Source organism: Orcinus orca, chromosome 7 (assembly GCF_937001465.1).
Source record: "Orcinus orca chromosome 7, mOrcOrc1.1, whole genome shotgun sequence".
Lineage (NCBI taxonomy): Eukaryota > Metazoa > Chordata > Mammalia > Artiodactyla > Delphinidae > Orcinus > Orcinus orca.
Genome location: NC_064565.1, coordinates 117,300,280 through 117,323,476, shown reverse-complemented (window position 1 = coordinate 117,323,476; position 23,197 = coordinate 117,300,280). Strand labels below are relative to the sequence as shown.

At 48.0% G+C, this 23,197-nt stretch overlaps 1 protein-coding gene across 7 annotated transcripts in view; it reads left to right on the top strand.

Moving 5' to 3' along the window:
* The window catches only part of COL6A3 (collagen type VI alpha 3 chain), an 86,201-nt gene that overhangs the window by 49,879 nt on the left and 13,125 nt on the right, over positions 1-23,197 (top strand). For all 7 annotated transcript variants that reach the window (XM_033424518.2, XM_033424529.2, XM_033424543.2 and 4 more), the window contains 24 exons: positions 222-248; positions 339-383; positions 503-556; positions 1,010-1,072; positions 1,671-1,736; positions 2,171-2,224; positions 4,423-4,458; positions 5,056-5,118; positions 5,613-5,675; positions 6,979-7,041; positions 7,930-7,992; positions 9,433-9,483; positions 9,673-9,708; positions 10,188-10,250; positions 11,500-11,562; positions 12,828-12,860; positions 12,942-12,978; positions 13,082-13,093; positions 13,191-13,684; positions 15,304-15,400; positions 16,020-16,718; positions 17,913-18,015; positions 20,499-21,040; positions 22,409-22,687. In XM_033424518.2, the coding sequence (XP_033280409.2) occupies positions 222-248; positions 339-383; positions 503-556; positions 1,010-1,072; positions 1,671-1,736; positions 2,171-2,224; positions 4,423-4,458; positions 5,056-5,118; positions 5,613-5,675; positions 6,979-7,041; positions 7,930-7,992; positions 9,433-9,483; positions 9,673-9,708; positions 10,188-10,250; positions 11,500-11,562; positions 12,828-12,860; positions 12,942-12,978; positions 13,082-13,093; positions 13,191-13,684; positions 15,304-15,400; positions 16,020-16,718; positions 17,913-18,015; positions 20,499-21,040; positions 22,409-22,687 (3,106 nt within the window). The remainder of the gene's footprint in view (positions 1-221; positions 249-338; positions 384-502; positions 557-1,009; positions 1,073-1,670; positions 1,737-2,170; positions 2,225-4,422; positions 4,459-5,055; positions 5,119-5,612; positions 5,676-6,978; positions 7,042-7,929; positions 7,993-9,432; positions 9,484-9,672; positions 9,709-10,187; positions 10,251-11,499; positions 11,563-12,827; positions 12,861-12,941; positions 12,979-13,081; positions 13,094-13,190; positions 13,685-15,303; positions 15,401-16,019; positions 16,719-17,912; positions 18,016-20,498; positions 21,041-22,408; positions 22,688-23,197) is intronic.

The window sequence follows — 23,197 nt, the reverse complement described above, 5'->3', positions numbered from 1 at the left end:
CGGGCTTAGTTGCTCCACGGCACGTGGGATCTTCCTGGACCGGGGATCGAACCCGTGTCCCCTGCATTGGCAGGCAGATTCTTAACCAGTGAGCCAGAGGGAAGCCCTAGACACTGACTTTTAAGTTGGGGACGGGGAGAGGGGAGCCCTTAGCCTATTCTAGCCTATTCTCTTCAGTCTCCGGGAAGGAGCTAATGTTTCCTCTTTCCCTTCCCTTTTAGGGCTCTCGTGGATTCCCAGGAGAGAAGGTACTTAAGCTTGCTTTTCTTTTTATATTTAAAACTTTCCCAGTGTTTTGCCATATTTTACACTCACCTGTGTGTCTTGTCCCCTCACAGGGTGAATTAGGAGAAATTGGACTGGATGGTCTTGACGGTGAAGATGTAAGTGATTTTGGACTCTGAGTGCAAATTACTTTTGGTCCTGAAGATTCCAGTGACTAACACCTCAGTCTGTGGTAGAAATTGTGCCAGGAATGACATTTTATCATTGTCTTTGGCAGGGAGACAAAGGATTGCCTGGTATTTCTGGAGAGAAAGGGAATGCAGGAAGAAGGGTAAGTATATTTCTGCATTGTTACTGTCATGGAAAAACTATGAACATTTCACTTAGGGATTATTTCTTTTACTTGTGTATGTTAAGACCGCTTCCTCCAGGCAGCCTTCCCTGACCTCCTCCTGGGGTGCATCCTTGGCATCTCCTATGTCCCTTGTCAGCTGTGACATATTTACATTATATTTTTCTTGTTTGGAGAGTCCCATTGGGCAAGGACTGAGTGTGTTTTGTTGAAATAAATCCCCAGCGCCTGGCACAGAGTGGGTCCCCAATAAATACTTGTGGGTTACCTGAAGTATCTGGAAATAATTTTCCCTTCATGGAAAATGAGTAAATGCAAATGCTGAAACACTGTTCTTTTTAAGATTTGTGATTGGAAGAACGCAATTTTGAGGGTGAGATAACTATGTGAAACTCATCTAATTCTCAGTCTCTGCTTGTGGTTTTTATTTAGGGTGACAAAGGACCCAAAGGAGACAAAGGAGAAAGAGGGGATGTTGGGATCAGAGGTGATCCGGTAAGGGGAAATCCTTGTCACCGATTTGAGACTCGAGTCCAGGGAAAGGGTTTGTGGGGAGAAGTGGGTTGAAAGGAAGAATTTTACTCTTGAAATTGCTTTAAAACATGTTGGCAAAATATGTGGTTTGCCCTTTTCTTAGAATTTTGGGGTGGCTGGAGATGCCTTTGCCCTCTCGCTGCAAAGATAAGTCTTTGCAAAGCCTCTTATGTGAAGACCCGAGAAGTTTCCCTAAAATGTGGTCTCAGGACACTTTAAGTTCGCTTTAGGAAAAGGGAAGAGTTTGCAGTTTTTCTTGCTTTATGGATCTATAAAACCTGTCAACAAGTGACCACCGCTGGGCCAGCCTCTTCTGGTCCAGACCAGGACAAGGCAAGAGGGAGCCTGGCCACCATCCTCCCGGGGGGAGGAAGAGCCATCTCCCCCCCAGTTTGGGGCTCAGAGTGATTGCTGGCCCCACGGCAGGTGTTATCTGGAGATGGGATGTGGCCAAAGTGGCTGGCATTCAGACCACCACTAATATTTTCCTAGTCACTGACCCAGCAGCAGTGGCTTTCCCTGCACACGTGGCTTACTCCCCGACCTGTTCTCTTTTCAGGGTAACTCAGGACAGGACAGCCAGCAGAGAGGACCCAAAGGAGAAACCGGAGACATCGGCCCCATGGTACAGCACTCTGTGTACCTAGACTCCCCCTGTGCCGAGAGCCCGAGAAACTAAAGTCAAGCTGGTTCACTGCCAGCCCCGGAGGCCACAACGTGGTCTTTAAGGCTGTGGATGTACAAGGCTGAGGTTGGGAGCAGAAAGCCCCGGGAAGCCAGTGTGCACACTCGCAAAGGAGTCTCCAAGAGGAACAGCAACAGCCCCTCCCAAGAGGGGCTTCCTCTCGGCAGAGTTGTGCCCCATAGATATTTCCAGAAAGTGCTCATCAAGCCTGAGCCTTGTGGGGGGCAGAGTGCACCTGGGTCTAAGGCACCCCCAGAGTGTGCGACTGGCCCTGTGTGTATCCATTCCTTTTCCCCAGCGTCTTGTGTGATATTTGAGCTACAAGCTCTTCTTTGCAGACGAGAATCTTACGTTAATTTTCTTTCCCATGACAGGGTCTCCCTGGGACAGATGGGGTGTCTGGCGCGCCTGGAGAACCCGGGAAAAGCGTGAGTGCCTCTTGGGGTTTGCGGGGGCTCTGTGGTGATATTTACTTAACTCTGCTAGACACCCTTTGGGGCAGAGCTGCTCAGCAACGTTTTATTTAGGGAATTTAAGGCCATTTCGGAAACCATTGTCCCCCACGTGTTGCTGCTTCTGCAGACCCTTCATTCTTATCATTCACTCTGGACTCCCCCGGCCTGCTTCCCTCCCCTTCCAAAACATACTGAATAGACGCTTTTAAAAGTAATATCTTTGCTGCTTTCGACTGTTTGGCCGGGCTTTATCCCACTGAATGTTTAAAAAAATCTAAACAGAAACACAAATACAGAGGGAGTGAGGGGATAAAGGGCGGGGAGGCTGATGGGGTGTATGTTTGTTTTGTTTGATAGTTGTTTTTCTCGTACTGCTGTAACTCCAGCAGTGAAACCAGAGTCAATTTTCTAGTGAATTGCATTTCGCAATTGCTTTCTCAAGACGTTTCAGAAATGCCTGTTGTAGACCGCTCAGTGCACGCTTCGTCTTTGTGTCTTGTTGAAGAATTGCTGAAGCCAAAGGGAGATGAATGATCTTTGGGAAGCTGTTTGAGTGCTTCCAGGGCCCAGGGTTACACGGAGCTCAGACCTCCTAGCTGGGAGAAGATGTGTCTGGAAGTCTGTAAATTCTCACGGCTGGTTCAGGGCGCTGGTGGGTGCCTGAGAGAGGTATCTGCTCAGCATCCGGCTGGGGACGGGGGCCAGATCGGGGCCCCCTCAACCCTTTCCCCCATGGCAGTCACATGGTTAGGGATCTGCAGTGGATGATCAGAGGGTGAGTGCTGACAAGGGCTTTTAAAAGCAATGACTCTCGGCCCTAGGCAAATGATATACTATGGGCATAACCTTGCTTTGAAAATTCAGAAGAAAACGTAAATTTTGAAAATACTATCTTAAAAGCTTTTGAGTATTATTTTTGAATAATGCTGTTGATTTCTACAATGAAAAAAAAAAAACATGAGGAAAACACTCCATTGTTATTATGTGCTGAACAACTTAGTTCGTGAGTAGAGCCAGAGCCTGTTTCCATGAAGAGACTTGAAATACAGTCAGGCATACAGTTCGTGTTAATTCTATGCACAGGGTGCCAGTTTGGGTTTGAAATCAGTGTGGTCAAGTTAGGGCTGTCTTCCCTTAGGATATCACTAAGCCAGGCTCACGCCCAGGTGAAAGGCATCCTTCCCCTGGGCTACCTCACTCCTCACGTGGCCTGAGCACAGGTGGCCTCTGGTCACACTCGGTGAGGTCCCCTTTGGAAGCGGCAGGCAGATTGCTACTCTGTGGAGCGTGGCCTGACCGCGCCCCTCCCCCTCTCGTCCATGTGTCATCCCTGGAAGGAGGCCAAGGTCTTCCATTAAAGAAGCTGCCATTACAGTGAATCAGGGCAGAAGGGCGGCCCCAGAAGATCATGGGGCTTGTTCACTGGGTGAAGAGACGGTGGTTCCTGGGTTGATGCAGAAGATGGGCCAAGCCTGTAACAGGCTGGTGCCTTACAGGCTCCAGCATTCAACCCCTAACCTTGCGAAGATATATCCAGGATGGATTCCCACCCCAAACCTTTCCACTGAGGGGAAGCCGTCTTGAGGTGGGAACTCATGGATCACTTAAGAGCGAGCCCATGTTTATTTGCACTAAGGTTCACTTCTGGAGCATCGGGGGAGATACTGCCAAGTCATGAGCCCAGACCAAGTACAGCCAGGCTTTCAGGTTCACATACGCCCACGCTGAATACTTTACTTAGCCGAGTGTGTGTTATATTTGGCCGGGACAGTGTGGAGAGTCTGGGACTCCCTTCCATTATAATTAACGTCTTACCTCTCCCTCCAGTTAGGAAAATGGAAGAAAAATAGACAGGTCGACCTTCCTGATTCACATTCCTTACTTGAAACTGTCTGGGGCCGTGCAGCCCGAGGGGTCCTTATTTTGGTTGGCAGGTCTGAAGTCATCCTCAAACCTTCCATGTGGAGGACTGACAAGGGCAGCGTGGAAGGGCTGGGCAGGAGGGGAGTGCAGGAGGAAAGGTGTCCCTTCACAAGAGTTTCCTCTGGGCTGGGTAGGCACAGTGTCTGGGGCCCAGCAGGTGTCGTGAAAGTGCGGGTTAAGTCCCAGGGAGCCTGGCCTCCCCCAGCCTCCCCGCCTCCCTTTCACCGTTGGTGTGATTTCTTCCTCAGGGCGGCTTTGGCCAAAGGGGACCAGCAGGGGCTAAGGTAAGCCTCAAAGTCACCATCTCTTTGCTGTCATCACAATGTCAGTCACTGTGTGCTCTCGGGAGAGGGTCCCCACCCCACCCACAAGTTAAAAATTACTCTCTCCTTCACCATCAAAGCTTGTAGCTCCCATCTTTTCTACCGTCTCCTTAAATGTAGCCTCTTCTATACGACTTGCAGAAACGATGATGGCGGTGGAAATGATTATCAAAATGAAAGTGACGGTGGGGAGGGGAGAAGGGAAAGGAGATGATTGGGGAGACAGCGTCCTGGGGACCTCTTGCCCGCGATGTGCCCACTTACCTGGTCATCAGCAAGTCACCTGTCTTGGTGGCTCTGTCCTCTCACCTGTGCAAGACAGGTTTGGGTCCCAAATAGCTTCAGGTCATGAAGTCATCTTGAGGAAAAGGTGAGGGAAGAGTGAGAATCGATCCTAAGAGTGCAAAGTGGCTCCAAGTACTGAATGTCTCTCCCTGGAGTTACGGCGCTCTCGCTTCTGACCCCTGGTACAGCTGTGACTGCCTCCCTGCACCCTTGTGCAGATGTGACTGTAGGACAGAGGGCTGACCCTTTCTTACATCTTCTCTTGTTTCAAAGGGCAACAAGGGCGGTCCCGGCCAGCAGGGCTCTGTGGGAGAGCAGGGGACCAGAGGTGCACAGGTCAGTACCCCCGGTGTGGTTGCGTGCCTTGTGACATGTTCCCAGATGCCCTACCATTTTTAAAAAATTGAGGTGACCATTGCTTTTACAAAATTGAGCACAAAATTCATCTTTTAAGGTGGCGTTTAACACATCCCCAATGTTGCAAGACTATCATCTCTATCTAGTTTCGAAACATTTTCATCGTCCCCCAATGGAGACCCTGTACCCATTAGGCAGTCATGCCCCTCCCCCAGCTCCTGAGAACCAACTAACTTCCTTTCAGTCTTTGTGGATTTGCATATTCTGGGCCTTTCATATGAATGGAATCATGTAATAGGTTTTGTGTCTGGCTTTCTCGCTCAGCACCTGGTTTTTGAGGTTTATCTATGCTGTAGCCGGTGTCAGTGTTTGGTTCCTTTCCATGGTGGAATGATATTCCGTTGTGTAGACACTATGGCAGTCACGGTGTGTCACCTCCACGTGGCACTTCCGCTGGCATTTTACTTTTTCAGGGTCCTCCTGGTCCCATCGGTCCTCCAGGCCTGATCGGTGAACAAGGCATTCTCGGACCTCGGGTAAGTCTGTCTTGATCCCACCCCTCTCTTTAGCTAAACGGGTAGCATGTTGCCCCAGCAGGGTGAGAGTTCCATGTTTCGCGAAGGGAGGAACAGGAGACAGACCCCTCAGCCCCACTCTTTGGCAGCACAGACCTGGGGCCAACCTCAGTCCTCGGAGCAACTAGCTCGTTCACCCTGAGGAAGTTAGAGGGCGTTTTTCTTGATGCTCCAGGGGCTAAGTCCCAGTGCTGCCCCTTCCAAACATAGGCCACCTGGGAGGTGAGCAAAGGAAGGAGGGGCCTCCTTGCAGAAGTCTTAGGGTGGATCTGCAGAAAGTCAGATGAATCGACCAAAATTCTCAGATTACTCTGTGTTATTTCATATTTGGCCCCTGGAAATTGCCCCTGCAGTTTGGTATTTGTGTAAGGAGCTCCCCATCCTCAAGTTCGACATGGAAGATGTCCCTTAAACTTGCTGTCAATGCAAACATCAACATCTATCTTGGCTGTTATCCATGATGAGCAGAAACGTGGTGTAGCTGAGCTAGGACTGGGTGCCCATACTCTGGTGTCCCTTGGGTCTACTAGGAACAGGGAGCCATCTTATAATTTGTTACAGAGATTAGTAAATGACTAATAAACTGGCAATGAACTGGCCTGGGGCGACATAGACGTGCAAGAATGTTTTACAGGGGAAGCAGGAACTTTGTGAGAGCCCCTATTTGCTTGGAAAGTCCTTCCCAAGTTTGAAATCTGATAAATACCTATTTCATTTTAAATATTTATTTAAGCTCTGATTAGTCAAGACTTTAAGATGGTGCACGGGTGAGTTGAAGCTCTTCAAATAGTTAACAGTACAAACAGCTGCCACCACCTGGATCTGCCGCATCTGTCAGAGTCATTTCTGGGCTCTGCAGGCTGCACTGCTTTTGAAGACCTATGTTCCTTTGTTGACTTATTCACTCACTCGATGAGAAAGTGTGTATAGGTGCTCGTTGTGGAGGTGTGGAAAGGGAGAGGAGGTAAAGCCATATAAATCCGGGTGTTTGTCCCCTAGTCGGTAACTTAGGAGGTGAACGTTAATTACTGAGATGTGTGCACACCTGTGAAAACTGGTCACACTCATATTTTAGGTTTGCACAAGCCATCTCCATGCACGTTTGCACTGGGGTCTCCAGGGCTGAGAGTGGCAGAGAGCTGCAGGATCTGACCTCCACACAGGAGCAGCAGGGGGTGGGGTGGGGCTTGCGGGAGGCGGGCTTCCGCTGCTTTGGCTCGGAGGGTGAATGTTTCACTGACTCTCTCCTCTCCTCATGCTCCAGGGAAGCGGGGGGACCTCAGGTGTTCCTGGAGAACGTGGCAGAACCGGGCCCCTGGGAAGAAAGGTTTGTCTGGAGCTCGTGTTTCCCCAGGCCTGGGCCTGGCCAGACACCATGTCACCGCTCCCTCGTTTGTCAGTCTGTCCAGCTGCTTGGCTTGCATATCCCTTCTCCTCCCCTCTGGTCTTTTCCACCAGGCCTCCCCCGTTGACAGTGGCTGCGCCAGTGGGATCACTGTCCCCGCCTTGAGGGCACCCATGGGCTGTGTGCAGTGGGTCGGCCTGCGTTCTCATAACCAGAACTGCCAGCCGCTGCTGAACTGCCCTATCTTTTCGAGCACAGGCTTGTGAGGACAGCTCAGCATCCCCAGGGCCCTTGGAGCACACCAGCAGCACTAGGACCACTTCCGTATTGCACTGAATATTCTCCAGATATTGACGCTGTGCACAGCAGCCCCGCTGGCCACGTGCAGCTAATCCAAGGGTCCCAGAGCCCGGCTGCTTTGGATAACAGCAGCTTGCTATATGCAGGCTGCCTTTCTGTGAGCCTTGAGAATGACTATTCAGCAGAACCAGTCTGAGAGGCAGCATTTTCTTGGGGAAAGCAGTGTGTTCATGTGACTCCAGCCTTGCCTCTCCGCCCCTCGTGGGGCCACTGGCTTTCACTGCTGACTCCACGCCTTCCTCTATCCCGTCTCTCTCTCTCCTCCCCATTGGCACGTCCCCGTGCCATGATGATGAAAAGAACAAACACAAGACTTCCTGGATTCTCTTCCAGGAGTCCACACGTGGACGTTGCAGTTTAAAAAATCATTAACATCAAAATCTAAAAGGTGAAGTTAGCAGCTTGTGGCCACCCTACCGATGATGTCACCCAGAACAAGTGCAGGGCTTAGAATCACATTTTAAATTGTCCCAGACCCACAGGTGTCTCAGCCCTGTTTCTTATGTCTAGGGCGAGCCCGGAGATCCAGGACCTAAAGGAAGCATCGGGAACCGGGGTCCTCGTGGGGAGACGGTAAGATCAACACGTGCACGGGGCCCAGGCTGCCGCTGACTCCGCTGAGGTGCTCAGGAAGCAGGGGGATGTGGCTTGTGCTGGGCTGGGCTTTGTCACTGCAACTTGGGTTGGTTCCACAAAGAGACAGCTTGGTAGCTGCTTCTTATATTACTGGGGATGTGATTGAAAATAGTGAAACCTGCTGCTGATAAGTTTCAAACTAATTTTTATTTCACTGGAGGAGGAGTGAGTAGAGACATTTTTTCTTGATTTCTTCCTGAGAAGTGAATGTGGTGGTTTACTGACCCTTGAACCACCTTCATTTCAGGTCTTGCAAATGCTTTTGGAGCTCAACTAGATGCAGCTTTTCTGCAAAGAAATAAACGTCCTTGGTTTAAAATGGAATGGGCTTTGATAAGATCTCAATTCAGGTTGAAACGGTTTGTTTTGAATGAGACATCCCAGCAATGGAAATTCTAACTTTGAGAATTCATTTTAAAAAGTTATTTAAAAACACCCTAACTGCTGTCTTGCAATAACGTTGTAACATACGTTTCTATCCGGGAAAAAGAAATCTCCAGTACATTGGGAATTTTTCTGTAAAATGAGTCATTACACCTAAAAACTACATTAAGTGGACCAGGTTGATCTGATTCACAACCCCAAAGCTTGAAAATACTTTTCTTGTGTTTGTAATTTCCCTACAGCTAACTGAAATTTTAAAATCCATGGCTATTACTGTCTCAGAAGCAGAGGGGAAAAAAAACCAGACTTTAAAATCTACTCAAAACATTGAATGAAATCTCTTCCTGATTCTGTTTCTATAAATTTGGGCCAACAGCTCTTTAGCTGTTTAAAACTGTAAATTAACTAAGGAGCATGTTCTGTGCATGTTTTAGAGATATTAATGTATAGTTCATGCAAATTCTTTTGATTCTTTTGAAATGATCAGTAGTGTCCAGTTTGGAAAGCCCCCCAGGAGAGAGTGATAGGGGCAGATCTCCGAGTACAGGGAAGTGGGTTTGGGGAAGGAAGGCAGTCTAGAGGCATGACCTGGAAGGAAGGGAAGGGGCACCGGGGAGAGGGGAGTAAGGGCTGAGCACAGAAGACTCAGGAGGGTGTGAGACTGAGTCTTTCGTTCTTGCTTTGAAGTAGAATCAAAGACCCGTATATGCATAGATCAAAGAGTCCTATCAACTCTAAGATTCCCTGGTTCCATGCGTCTTTCATTCTACACCCAAACAGCATCTTTACCAATAGCTTGTAGTGGTTCTTTAGTATAGACACGGTCTTATTTGCACTGGAGGGTGGGATAAGACTAGGAACTCTTCCTTGAGCTGTACCTTGATCTGGGAACATTCCAGGGACACAAAGACCCACTGCTCAGGGCTTTAGAAAAAGAAGGTCATGGTGTGCCTGACAGGGGCACCTGCAGTAACGCTGTCTTTCCACCCTTAGGGAGATGATGGACGAGATGGAGTTGGCAGTGAAGGACGCAGAGGCAAAAAAGTATGTGTCTGCCGAGGATTCTTCAACTTCTGACATGCTGTATTTTTAAAGAATTATCTCTCAAAATTGAATTGTAATGTAGTGAATTTTTTCTCTTGGCGATGCTACGGATATATTTTTTCTGCTCGAGAATAATTTGTTAGATGATTTTAAGTTGGGATCAAATATTGAGTCGTTTATTTTTTATAGGGAGAAAGAGGATTTCCCGGATACCCAGGACCAAAGGTAAATATTCCCCTAGGGGGTAAACAGCATCATTGTTTTAGGATGAGTCTGATGTGACCATGGACTGAAGGTCACCATAGCTTGGGTCTAGTCTTCAGTCAGACACTTACTAATCAAGTGACCTTGGGAAAGGCCCACCCTCTCCAAGACACTCCCTCATCAGTCACATGGAGATGACAATATGCCCTTGTCATGGGGCTCGTGAGGATTAAATGAAGTGGCACTGCAATAAAATACTTTATAAACCTTAAGATGCTAGTATAATCTGTATGATGTTATCATTAATGTAACTTCTAAGTCCAAGTTTAGTAAGCTTAGACTGAGTCTGCAAATGCCACAGCTGCGCCGGTAACTTGGTGGAAAATCATCAAAATTAGCCATTTGGCCACTCTGGGAAGTGTGGTCCAGAGGCCCCCGGGGACCCTCAGCTAGACCTGCCTCTCAGAGCTTAATGTGCTTCTTCCTGGCTCTCTTCCCAGGGCAATCCTGGTGAGCCGGGGACAGACGGAGCCCTGGGACCCAAAGGCATCAGAGGCCGAAGGGTAAGTTTGCCTGCACCTTCCTGGTAGCCGGTCTGAGCACTGAAGACTCCATTGCTTCTTTGAAACTTACCTTCTTCACTTGCAACCTGGCCAGAGATAGTATGGGGTGGGAGTAGAGGGATGCTACGCCTTAGATGGGATGTACTCAGGACACCCTGCGGTTGTGTCTGTGCTGTCTTCCTTTGGTCATGCTCCCTTTAGAGGGAGGTCTGGAGGGCCCCTCGTCTAATACGTCTCAGAGGTCACTAGCCCACGGTCCACTCCACGCATGGTGCCAGGGGACTCAAGTCTCACAATGAATGACATCAGAAGTCTGCACAGACATATTTGGTCATGCCCGCCAGATGGTGCGGAGACAGGATTTCATGAGCTGCACGATGTGCTTACTAGGGTTCCAAGTTCAGGGGCGAGCCAGGCTGAGTCCATGTATTCTCTCGCCTCCCCACCATGAAAAGACTCCTCTTTCTTTTTCTTTCTTTCTTTCTTTTTTTTTTTTTGCGGTACGCAGGCCTCTCCCGTTGCGGAGCACAGGCTCTGGACGCGCAGGCTCAGCAGCCATGGCTCACGGGCCCAGCCGCTCTGCGGCATGTGGGATCTTCCCGGACCGGGGCACGAACCTGTGTCCCCTGCATCGGCAGGCGGACTCCCAACCACTGCGCCACCAGGGGAAGCCCAGACTCCTCTTTCTTAAGCTACTTTTCATTCTGGATTATTCTCCGTAGTGGATGTTTACTCATCCTTTTAAGATTGCCCTGAGTCTTGAATTAGCAACTTGTGGCCTAGAATCGGGTAAAGGCTTCTAACAGTTATATTTAGCTTAAAATATAGTGAAATTCATTGTCATTATCCTGTTAATTTTCTCAGTGAGGACATTCAAACTAGATCATTTATTACTCACGGTAGAGTTTTAAAAGATTGAATTGGTTATCTGCATCGAAAAGTGAGCTGATTAATTGTCAGTTACTGCTTTCTTATGCATCCATAGTGGTCTTATTAAAGGCTCTCAGGCAAGCATCTATCTCACCTTGACCTGCCAGAGAACAGAGTTGTGGGAGATGCACATCGGTTTTGTCAGGGCCACTTGTCCCTATACCTGAATTTTGGAGACACTTAAGGTCTCTTCAAGTGAGAGATTCCGTGTGGTGATGGGGGACATTAGACAAGATCATCTCCACCACCCCTTCCGACTGCAGAAGCTGAGAAGTCTCCATCTTCTGCCACGATTGAGCAATGTTTGTTCTGCTTCTAGGGAAATTCAGGACCTCCAGGGATAGCTGGACAGAAGGGAGACCCTGGTTACGCAGGACCAGCTGTGAGTACCTACCCATTTCCAATCAAGCTGCCCGAGGGCTGGGTGCCTTACACATGGTCCTCCTTGAAAACTTTCCACTATCTCTTTTCCTCACAAAAGAGCTGTCTGCATTTTTGTTGTTGTGGTTTCTTTGTTTGTTTTTTAACCACTTCCCTTCTGATACCACAGTGGAGAAAAGAGCCTTTGAGCTTTAGTGTACCAAGAAAATTTTAAAGCAAGTTTCACATGGAACTCTATAATCTAGGGTGTATCGTAATTTGCCTTTACAATTTCCTGGTGTAGGTTTGCTTGAGGTTTGTGCTGAGGACAAACTAAAGAGAACACATTTGAATACCTTTTGATTTCATCTTGTGGAAGGAGTATAGTATAGACCTCGGTTTGGGGAAGATTCCCTTTGGTCTATAAAATCCCCAAGGGAGCTACTGATTTGTGGTTGAAACCCCACTAGTGACCTAGAGCCAGGAGGGCACCTTTCTCCAACCCTTCCATATCCTTCATCATGAATGTCTTTGTTTCCTTGCTTGAATTTCTTCCTGTACTGTCTCCTGACATTGAAATTGATGAGGTTCACAGAAGAATGGAAAAGATAACTCAGGAAGTGGAAAAATCATCCTTAGAAAGAAAGGTCAGAGGGTTGGATTGGTTGAACCCAGGAGAAGATGGTAGAGTCAGGTGTTGAATCTGGAGAGGAGCCTTTAACGGGAGATGGTTAGTCCAGTTGCAGTGGGGGACGGTTGAGCAGGGGCAACCGGATGGAAAGACGCTGGCTAGCCCATGAGGTGACAGCTTGACCCTCGGTGGCCACACATTGGGATGAGATGCCGAGGGCAGCCATGAATGTATCCCTGGGGTGGAATCCCGGGATGCTTAGACCTGGAGCCTCAGGGTAGCTAAGTGACTCCTGGGTGTCCCTCCTCTGACAGGATGTAGGAAGGCAGCAGGGGAAAGGCAGCTCTTCTCTCTGGAGAAGCAGCGTTTAGACTCAAGTTCAAATGTGTGATTTATGTTCATTTGCCATGAGTATCCTGGATTCCAGGGCATGGAGCTATTGATCTTACAGGGGAAACACTTCTGTCCTCAAAGTCTCTCCTTTGCTCTTCGAGCAGTTACATCAAATTTATAGGGAGAGCCTGTAAATGATCAAGGTCAGTCAGGGCCCACCTTGTTCTCTCTGTCATGCGTCTGTGGGCCCCAGGCTGTTCCTTGGTAGGAAGCTCCACAGCCCTCACGTCTGCAAGATCTCAGCCCCCGTCCTTGTTTTGCAGGGTTACAAAGGCAGCAGAGGCGACTCGATGGACGTAAGTTGCATGTGTGCCTCACGAGCCCTTGCCCTGTGAGCTTTCTCTGTCTGTTCTCTTACATCTTCTTTCCTTTTCCAGCAATGTGCCCTGGTCCAGAGCATCAAAGATAAATGTCGTAAGTACACGATTTTCTGCCGTCTGTGCCTCATTTTTATCCTTATGTGTGAAATTCGCACCTGGTGGACCAGGCTTTCACTCTCTTCTCTGTTCTCTTCTAGCTTGCTGCTACGGTAAGTCATTTCAGTAATTGAACTTCCTTCCAAGGAAAGCAGAAGATCCCTTTTCCAGGAAGTAGTTTGTCTGTGAAAACCCTCCCCCTTCCCACAGGGCCCCTGGAATGCCCTGTCTTCCCGACGGAGCTGGCCTTCGCCTTGGACACCTCTGAGGGAGTCACCCAGGACGCATTCAGCCGGATGAGGGATGTGGTCCTGAAGATCGTGGATGACCTGACCATCGCCGAGAGCAACTGCCCGCGGGGCGCCCGTGTGGCCGTGGTCACCTACAACAATGAGGTCACCACGGAGATCCGCTTTGCTGACTCCAAGAAGAAGTCCGTTCTCCAGGACAAGATCAAGAACCTTCAGGTGGCTCTGACGTCCAAGCAGCAGAGTCTGGAAACTGCCATGTCCTTCGTGGCCAGAAACACGTTTAAGCGGGTGCGGAATGGATTCCTGATGAGGAAGGTGGCGGTTTTCTTCAGCAATAAACCCACGAGGGAGTCCCCGCAGCTCAGGGAGGCCGTGCTCAAGCTCTCGGATGCTGGGATCACACCATTGTTCCTCACGAGCCAGGAGGACCGGCAGCTGGTCAACGCCCTGCAGGTCTGTGCTCTGGGCATCTCTGACTCTGAGAACGTGCTTGGGTGCAACTGTATCCTCCCTGATGGGTTTGCACCCCTTAGCTTCTAGATGAGGCTGGTCTCACTTGCGAGACTTCCAGAACATCCTGATGGCTCTGGCACTAGATGAACATCCAAATGCCCATGACTTATTCCCACTAGGTCCCTCTTTGCTTCTTGGATGAGGCTCTCCCAGGCTGACCCTGGAGGCCTACAGTCTCCTTGGGAGGTTCTCCAGACATCAGCCAGCCCAACACCCAAGCTGCATCCCTGTTCAAGTATTTCTCAGCCAGGCTGGCATCTAACAATGAAACAAGTTATTTAAGCATAGGACGAGGAAGCATTAGCTTCAGCCTATGAAGCAGCTAAGTGTTTCCTTATGCTTTGCTTAAATGACTTGTATAATTGTTATACTACTAATATATATATATATAAAGATTAATTAGTCAATTAATATTTACTCAGTGCTGATTGTGGCTTTGCAGTCCAGGATGGGTGGATGATGGGTAGGAAGGGACACAGCGGGACCAGGAGTGAGGAGGTCTTGGCTCTAGTGCCAGTCCAACCACCTTCTAGCTTTAAGTCACCAAAAGTAACATGGCTCTGTCACTTATGCTCTCTGTGCCTCAGATTTCTCACCTGTAACAGAGGCTGGTGGATGAGATGGTCCCTAGCGTCTTCCTTTCCAAACTGGATGTTCTATGGTTTTATCACTGCCACGTCAGCAAGAGACACTTGGGTCACTGGCACCATCTCTTAGGGTTTATTCTGCCGAACTCCAGGCCAATTGGAGAACATAGCATTGGGCTTTCGGCTCCGGCTTGGGCTACCAGCCTTACGTTCCTATTAGGGGATCATGGATACATCTCCCCTTGTGAGGGCTGAGTGATCCAGAACCACGCATGTTTCCTAAAAAGCATCGTTTCAGCAAGTTCAAAAAGTCAAATATTCATTCATTTATTCAATTTAATGATGATGTGCCAGGGGCTGTGATGGGCAGGACATTCTGAGTCTTCTGGAAGTGATTTCATAACTTGCTTTGTTGTTAATTCCTTTCTAGACCTGGGCCCATGGGAGAGGGACAGACTGAATATTTGTTAGTCGCTATTATTATTGCTAGATAACGATGACATTTAGGTCCCTGCTCTTTGGTAGAGGCTATACCAGGTACTTTACATACATTATCCAATTTAATCTTCCAAATAACTTTGTGGGAATTTACCATTATCTCCACTTTGCAGCTAAGGAAACTGAATTCCAGAGAAGTTAAATAATTGTGCTTCAGGTCCAGCAGGAGTGGGATTTGAACTCCGGTTCATCTCATTGGGAGAAAACCTGTTTTCCTATCATAATCAGTGCCTTCCTTCCTAACCCCGCTTCCCAAGAAAGAGAAGATATTGATCTATTGGGGGGTTTATTTAACTGATGTGTTTATTAAATAATTATTTAATTTAATTATTTAATAATTATTAAATAATTATTTAATTGATGTGTTTATTAAATAATTGTGTTTATTTAATTGATGTGTATTCTTCAGCTGCATTTTCAAATGGTAACTTACCCTGTGTACTCCTACTAAGGATTTCATTTTGTTTAAACCAGATCAATAACACAGCAGTGGGTCATGCCCTTGTCCTACCAGCTAGTGGAGACCTCACAGACTTCTTGGAGAAAGTCCTGACTTGTCACGTTTGCTTGGGTAAGATGCTTCTCTAAGAGAAAAAAAATCTGTCCGGCTGCAATTGCAAAACACACTATCTACAGAGGGACATTTGAGTGAATAATCATCATCTGTACAAAGAGCTTAAGTTAAATGAAGATTCACATAGTCTTGTATTTACCAGTGTCTATGCTGCGTGAGTAGTTTCCATCCTTAAAGCCGACTGCCCCCAAACAGAGCCTCTCTTTGTGAAGAGAATGATTAGTTCCATAGGTAACAAAGGAGGAAGTGGGCTCTGCTTATATTTTGACCTTGGAGTCCAGAATTTTATTATCTGGTTTTGTTTTATTATCTGGTAATGTGTTTCTGGAACACATTTCTTCAAGGAGTGGCAAGGAAGCAAGGTAGTTTTCTTTTCTTTCCTTTTCTTTCATTGTGCCAATGCCACAGTATGTTAACAAGGATTTCGGCTTGGTTTTTTTCCTCTAGTAAGTGCTAGGTGATGAAAACTGAAATCTGGCCATGATATTGTCAGCAAGGTATACATAGGTTTCTACATTATGTGACAATTCTAATGACCCCAGACTCCCTGCAGACTGATGTGCAGTATCTCGCCAGGAGAGTCACAGAATAAACGGGCTGCCATGCTTCTTTCTAGACATCTGCAACATCGACCCATCCTGTGGATTTGGCAACTGGAGGCCTTCCTTCAGGGACCGGAGAGCAGCGGGCAGCGACGTGGATATCGACATGGCTTTCATCTTAGATAGCTCCGAGTCCACCACTCCGTTCCAGTTCAATGAGATGAGGAAGTACATACAGTACCTGGTCCAACAGCTGGACATGAGCCCGGACCCCAAGGCCTCCCAGCACTTCACCAGAGTGGCGGTCGTGCAGCAGGCACCCTATGAGTCCGTGGGCAACGCCAGCGTGCCGCCCGTGAAGGTGGAATTCTCCCTGACTGACTACGGCTCCAAGGAGAAGCTCCTGGCCTTCCTCGGCAGCAGGATGGCACAGCTCCAGGGGACCAGGGCTTTGGGCAGCGCCATCGACTATACCATTGAGAACATCTTTGAAAGTGCACCCAACCCACGGGACCTGAAGCTCGTGGTCCTGATGCTGACGGGCGAGGTGCAGAACCAGCAGCTGCAGGAGGCCCAGAGAGCCATCCTGCAGGCCAAATGCAAGGGTTACTTCTTCGTGATCCTGGGCATTGGTAGGAAGGTGAACGTCAAGGAGCTGTACAGCTTCGCCAGTGAACCAAACGACGTCTTCTTCAAACTCATGGACAAGTCTACTGAGCTCAACGAAGAGCCTCTGATGCGCTTCGGGAGGCTGTTGCCATCCTTCATCAGCAGTAAGTCCTGCGCACACTTGGCCCCCAGGGATGGGGCCGCAGGCATGAGAATGATAGCTAGTGTGCCCATGTTGACCCATCCATTCATTCAACAAGTATATACTGGCACCTACCGCATCCCAGACACACTGTTAGGAGCTGGGGTGGGCAGTTGACACAGACGGGAATCCTGCCCTTGTTCACTCGTTTATTCAACCAGACTTGACTAGACCCCTCCCAGCCATGGACTGTGTCCCTGGGAGTTTATAGTCTAGGTGGGTGAAGGGGTCAAGTGCACATTCATTAGGCATGACATGATACGCTGTTATGTCACACTGAGTGTGCCCTGATGGGGATCAGGGAAGCTTCTAGAAGGAGCAGCATTGATCTGGGCTTAGCCCCCAACCATACACTTGGATACCTCTGAGCCTTTACCCGATATGGCTCTCCCTCCGCTAAATGATCTCCACCCTTACTTCAGCAACAAACCCGCATTCATCTTCAAAAATTATCTCCAGACCCCCTGCTCACTGCGATGGTCCCCACTCCCAAGGCTCGGGCATTGTTAATCAGGATGTTGTCCTTACCGCATCTATCACATGGCCCGTTGGTCATTCATTTATGGGTATGTGGTCCCAGTAGACTGCACATCCTGGAGGAGGTGTGTCATTCATCACTGCCTTGATGGAGTCAGGCGCAGAAAAGCATCTAACAAATGAGGGAGATTTATAAAGTATGACCTGTCTCCCTAAAGTTTTAGGGGAAAAATGTGAAGCAAGCGTAGGCCAGCAAGTTCACCCAGGAGCCACTATTACCGTCTTCGGAAAATTAAAACAGAAGTTTTGTTAAACAGCACTGAGAAAATGTTCAAAGTAATTCTATTGTAATGTGATGTCCAAGAGCTTGGAACTTGGTACATTCTGCACTTGATCTTTCTTCTGTTCCTGTCTTCCCTCACATTGAGGAAGTGTTACCTTTAACTTAATCACCCAAATATTGCCAAATAGGAGATACTGGCTTACGACGTTTTATGGATCAAGCACCATTATGCTTCCTGTTTCAAATCACTGGACTTAGATTGTCTGGAAGAATGAATTAATTCAGCAAATATTCACGAACTACCTATACGTGATCCATTTAACTCCTTAGCAGATTGATTTTAATTTGCATGTGGTTCACATGCCCTTAAATATTTCCTTCTCTCTTTTTCTCTAGGTAAAGATGCTTTTTACCTGTCCCCAGATATCAGGAAACAGTGTGATTGGTTCCAAGGGGACCAACCGGCAAAGAATCTTGTACAGTTTGGTTACAAACAAATGTAAGTGATTATAATAACTGTCTTAGAAATTAGAGCGCTAGAGGGAATGCAGAGGTCCTTCAGCCAACGCCTAACTTTATGGGGTGAGGATGTTGAGATCCAGAAAACGTGACTTCCCAAATGTCACGTGGAGCATTTCAGGGGAAGAGTCTGTTGTATCCATTAGCTTTTACTGTGTAACAAATTACCTGAAACTTAGTGGCTTACAATAACAACTGTTTATGTAGTTTGAGATTCTGTGGGCTGGTGGGTTTTGCTTGGGCTCAGCTGGGCAGTTCTTCTGGCCTCTACAGAGCTCATTTTCATGTTTGTGGTCAGCTGCTGGTCAGCTGTGGACTGGCAGTCTAGGGTGGTCTCATGTGGCAAGTGTGGGTTTGTGCACAAGGAGACTGGGAGGGTTCCGTGAGAGAAGGTGGAGGTAAGCAAGGCCTCCTGAGGTCTAGGCTAGAGCTGGTACACTGTTACCTGTGCCCTATCCTACTGGCCAAAGCGTGACCAAAGCTGGCCTCGCTAGATTCAAGAGTGGGGAGCTGGGCTTGTTGGGGGAACCTGCCACATCACATTGCAAAGGGTGTGGGTACAGAGAAAGTGGGCCACGGGGGCCATATGTCCCAACAGTCTACTATAACTGGTGTGCAGTGATTTCATACAGAAAGATTGGATACATTAAGCAAAAAAAGGACTCGCTGTCTCTCAAAATGATTAAAGCTGTAATGACACAGGTGATGGTGTTAGCAAAGGGAGGGGACATGCATGGTCTCCTAGGAAGACCGATGAGATGGATGGGAGGTGGGTGGGGCTGCAGTGCCCATGGTGATGCTGGCTGCTCGGCATATGCTCCGTGGCCTTACATCCAGTGCCATCGTTGGTGCCAACTCCAGGAGTAGAGAGGAGGGCACTGTGGCTGTGTGACAGAGGGCTGGGCAAGGGGGACATGGTGGCAGGAAGTGAGGTCAGGCACTGTACCAGCAATTGTGTCCCTCAAGAGAAGGCCACAGAGGATCATGCTTTGGGAGAAGGGGAGGTTTTGTCTGTTGCATTCAGGTGAGATGCAGATTCGAATTATCCTTGTAAAGTGACTGCCTGCCTTACGCTTGGCTGAGCCCCAGGGTGACCTCTTCCAACCGCCCATGCTTCTCCCTACACCCCTTAACTCCTTCAGCTTTTGTCTTTGTCCTCAGAGGGAACGCTTCACATTTCAGCCTAGTAAGTTGAAAATCATTCCCAAAGCAGCGGTGACCCTTCTCTGGTGCTGTGATGCTCATTCTGCTTGATCTAGGTTCACAGGTTCTGTTTTTCTAGCCTTGTATTATCTGTATAATTTCCCTGGAACTTTCCATCAGGTTGGCTCAACTTTATATTTAGGAAAACAGAATGAACAAAGCAACATAGTATCAGAAGTTTTATGACAGCAACTTGAAAGTATACTGCCTATGCCATATAGCATGACATTTCTATAAAATAATGAATGTTCATCTCAGGGCAAGTAATGAACAAAATTGGGTCTGCGCTAGCATGTCTGATGGTTATATTGCTGTTCTCTTTAGGGATTCATAGTAAATCAAGAAATTGTGAGAAAAACAACCGCATACACAAAAATTAATACAAACAAAAATATACAACACGCCCTAGGAATGAAAGCGTATGCCGATTTGATCATTTTCCAGCTCAACACAGCATCTTGCTTATTTTTTTATTTAAACTTTTTAATGGAAGTATAGTTAATTTACAATGTTGTGTTAATTTCTGCTGTACAGTAAAGTGATTCACTTATACATATATACATTTTTTAATATTCTTTTCCATTATGGTTTATCACAGGTTATTGAATATGGTTCTCTGTGCTATACAGCAGGACCTTGTTATGTATCCATCCTGTATATGATAGCTTACATATGATAACCCCCAACCTCCCACTCCATCCCTCCCCCAGCCCCCCCAGCCAGGGGCAACCACAAGTCTGTTCTCTATGTCTGTCTATTTCGTAGATAGCTTCATTTAACACAGCATCTTGTTGAGCGGCTACTTTCTTATAATGAGCGTAGCTATTAACTGATCTTAGTTTTTGGTGTATGCGTTTCAGTTGGTCAATTTTTATAATTAGAGCATTATTTAAATATTTTATCTTTACTCTTTATTATGAACAAAAAGTATTATTATTATGACAATATTTATTTCTGTTTCTTTGCTCTCTTCCAGCTTTTATAAATTGAAAATAAGATTTCAGGTGTATTTATAGTACAATAGAGGCTTCATTTTTAATAATTCTATTTTTTATATGCTGTTCAATGTCTTTCTGTGGCGCAGATCCTAAAAGGAAGGAATTTAGTATATGCAATGCTATATGTAATATGTAAAAGCCACTGCATGCATTTTGGTGAGATAGCAAATTTTGTATAGCGCATGGAGTTATGTCTTTGTCTATTTTAGATAGCAGGAGAAAATATGTATGAGTTGAAATAATATTTAATATGTTTTAACAGAAATGTTCCGAATAATGTTACTTCAAGTCCTACATCTAAACCAGTGACCACAGCAAAGCCAGTGACCACCACCACCAAACCAATAACAGTGGTAAACCTGCCGGCCTCAAAGCCAGCTTCCACGAGACCTGTGGCCGAGAGATCCGTGGCTGGGAGACCCATGGCCACCAAGCCTGAGGCTGTCAAGTCCACGGCCACCAAACCTGAGGCCGCCAAGCCCGAGGCCGCCAAGCCCTTGGCCAAGCCAGTGGCCACCAAGCCCGAGGTTGCCAAGCCTGTGACCACCAAGCTTGTGGCTGCCAAGCCCGAGGCCACCAAGCCTGAAGTTGCCAAGCCCGTGGCCACCAAGCCTGAGGCCACCAAGCCGGAGGTTTCGAAGACAGCCACAGTCAGACCCGCACTGGCCGCGAGGCCCGCAGCAGCAAAGCCGGCCCCTGCCAGACCCCCTGCTGCTGCCAAACCCATGGCCGCAAAGCCCGAGGCCCCCAGGCCCCAGGCAGCCAAACTGGCCACCACCAGGCCAGCCACTGCTAAGCCCATGGGTAAGAAAGCCACCTACCTGGGATGTCTCATTTACTGTGTCCAGGGCTTGTCCCTTGAAGCCTGTCTACAAAGCAATCCAGACACGGTCCTTGATCTGCAATCTGACATCTAGATGATGTATTTTGAAAGGTGCTGGTTTGAGCATGGAATTACCAAAACATCCCTTTTTATCTATATTAGAAAGTAATCTTTCTCTTCCCCCCCCCGCCCCCCGCCCGCCGTGAGGCTGGTGAGTTCCAAGCAAAGAGCAGGTGAAATACCCACCCCTCTGCCGCCTCTGCTGCCCGTTTTCCCACTCCCCACCCCAGCCCCAAACCCCCATCGGGGCAAGCATGGGAGCGGCTCATTCTCTCAGGGGTGTCAGTGGGCGGCCACCACCCACCTCTCCTGGAAATGCAACTGTCTTCAGTTAAAGGGATGAGTGCTAAGTAGACGTAGGGTTTTAGACCCCGTCGAGGGAGTGAGAGAGAGAGAGAGAGAGAGAGAGAACGCCTGTTGTCAGCTCGTAAATGGTGAAGCTTAGGCTTCTATAGTTCTGGAGCCAGACCCGCCTCCCTTAGAGTATGACTCCCGAAGGTCTGGACGGAGCTTTGTAATTGCAGAAGCCTTGTCCCCACTGGGAAGCACGTACCCATAGAGAAGAGGCCCAAGCCTCGTGCTGTGGCAACATTGGGGCGTTGCGTTTAGCAACTTGAAAAGTTAGAGCCCAGACGATTGTTCTGTCCCCACAGACCGAACTACGCGCTGGTACTGCCCCTGGGAAGAATGCATTCCAGGCTGGATTAGATACGGGGGTTGGGGGTTGGTGGGCTTAATGGGACTCAGACTGTGTTATGTTATTTTTCCCACAAAGAAGATGCTAGAAGTTCCTATAGAGTCACAAACTGTATGGAAAAGTGAAGGCAGGATGTATGTGCTCCTGAGAAAATGGAGATTATCTTCATTTTATGAAGAGAGAGAAGCAGGGATTCCTTGAAAGAATTTCATGTCATACCCTAAAGTTCCATGACGTATATTTAATATATTTTAAATTAGGGGCCTCGTTCTGTCTTGAACGCTTCAGATTAAGCACCCCGAACCACACAGTTTCAAAGTATTTCCTTAATAAGAGAGATTTTCAACAGGAAAAAAAGGTAATCGTGTACCTGGCCGATGAACGATGAGATTTTTGATTACTGTGAATTTCACGTTTCACATGTGCTGGTGGGTTACAAGATCAGTATTTCTCTGCAGCTTGAAAGAGAAGCTAGTTGTCTGCCTCACCTAAATTTCAGATCGACCGTGTACTGGTATATCTCTTTTAGAGTTCATCTCCGGCCTGTGTGTTACAGTCATTTAGGGTTTTATTTTCTGTCTCCTGCTCTCAGCACTCCATCTTGCAGTTAAGGCACCCCGAGAGGTCCACGCGTCTGAAATCACAGAGAACAGCGTCAAACTCCACTGGGAGAGGCCCGAGCCCCCCAGCCCTTATTTATACAACCTCACCATCACCTCGGCCCACGATCAGTCCCCGGTTCTGAAGCAGAACCTCACGGTCACAGACCACGTCATCAGGGGCCTGCTCCCTGGGCAGACGTACCATGTCACGGTGATCTGTTACCTAAGGTCTCAGGTCAGAGCCATCTACCAAGGCAGTTTCAGTACAAGTAAGTGCACTGTCGGTTTAAGGAAGGTTGGTACCTATCTCTGCGTGGGAGATCCAACGGCGCCATAAAGGGAACAGTGCTTATTCATTGACCTTTTTCTGAAACAGCAACAAGGTTAAAGCGAAATCCTGTGTGTTTCGGTTGCACCCAACTTGATAACTTAACGAAATGGAAAATGGGTTCCTTGTGAACTGTTGTCCTGCCTTGGGGGTCCTGGGCTACTTGATGCAGGAAATCAGATCCGTGTGGCCTGAGTGCAGCCCCTTCCCAGGGAGGAAGAAATACGGCCATGGAACCTGGCTGGGTCTTGGCTGCCCACCATGTCCCGTGTCGGAAGCATGTTCCCATGGTCAGTGAACAGAAAACACCACTGAGTCATGGCTCCTTAGGGAGTCTCATCCCAGGGGCCACGGGATGTCCACAGGCACAGTCGAAAGGGCACCAGCGTTTCCCTCCCCTGGTCTCATCTGCTCAGGCTCTGCCCTCTGCTGTGTTGGCCCTGTGGCTCCT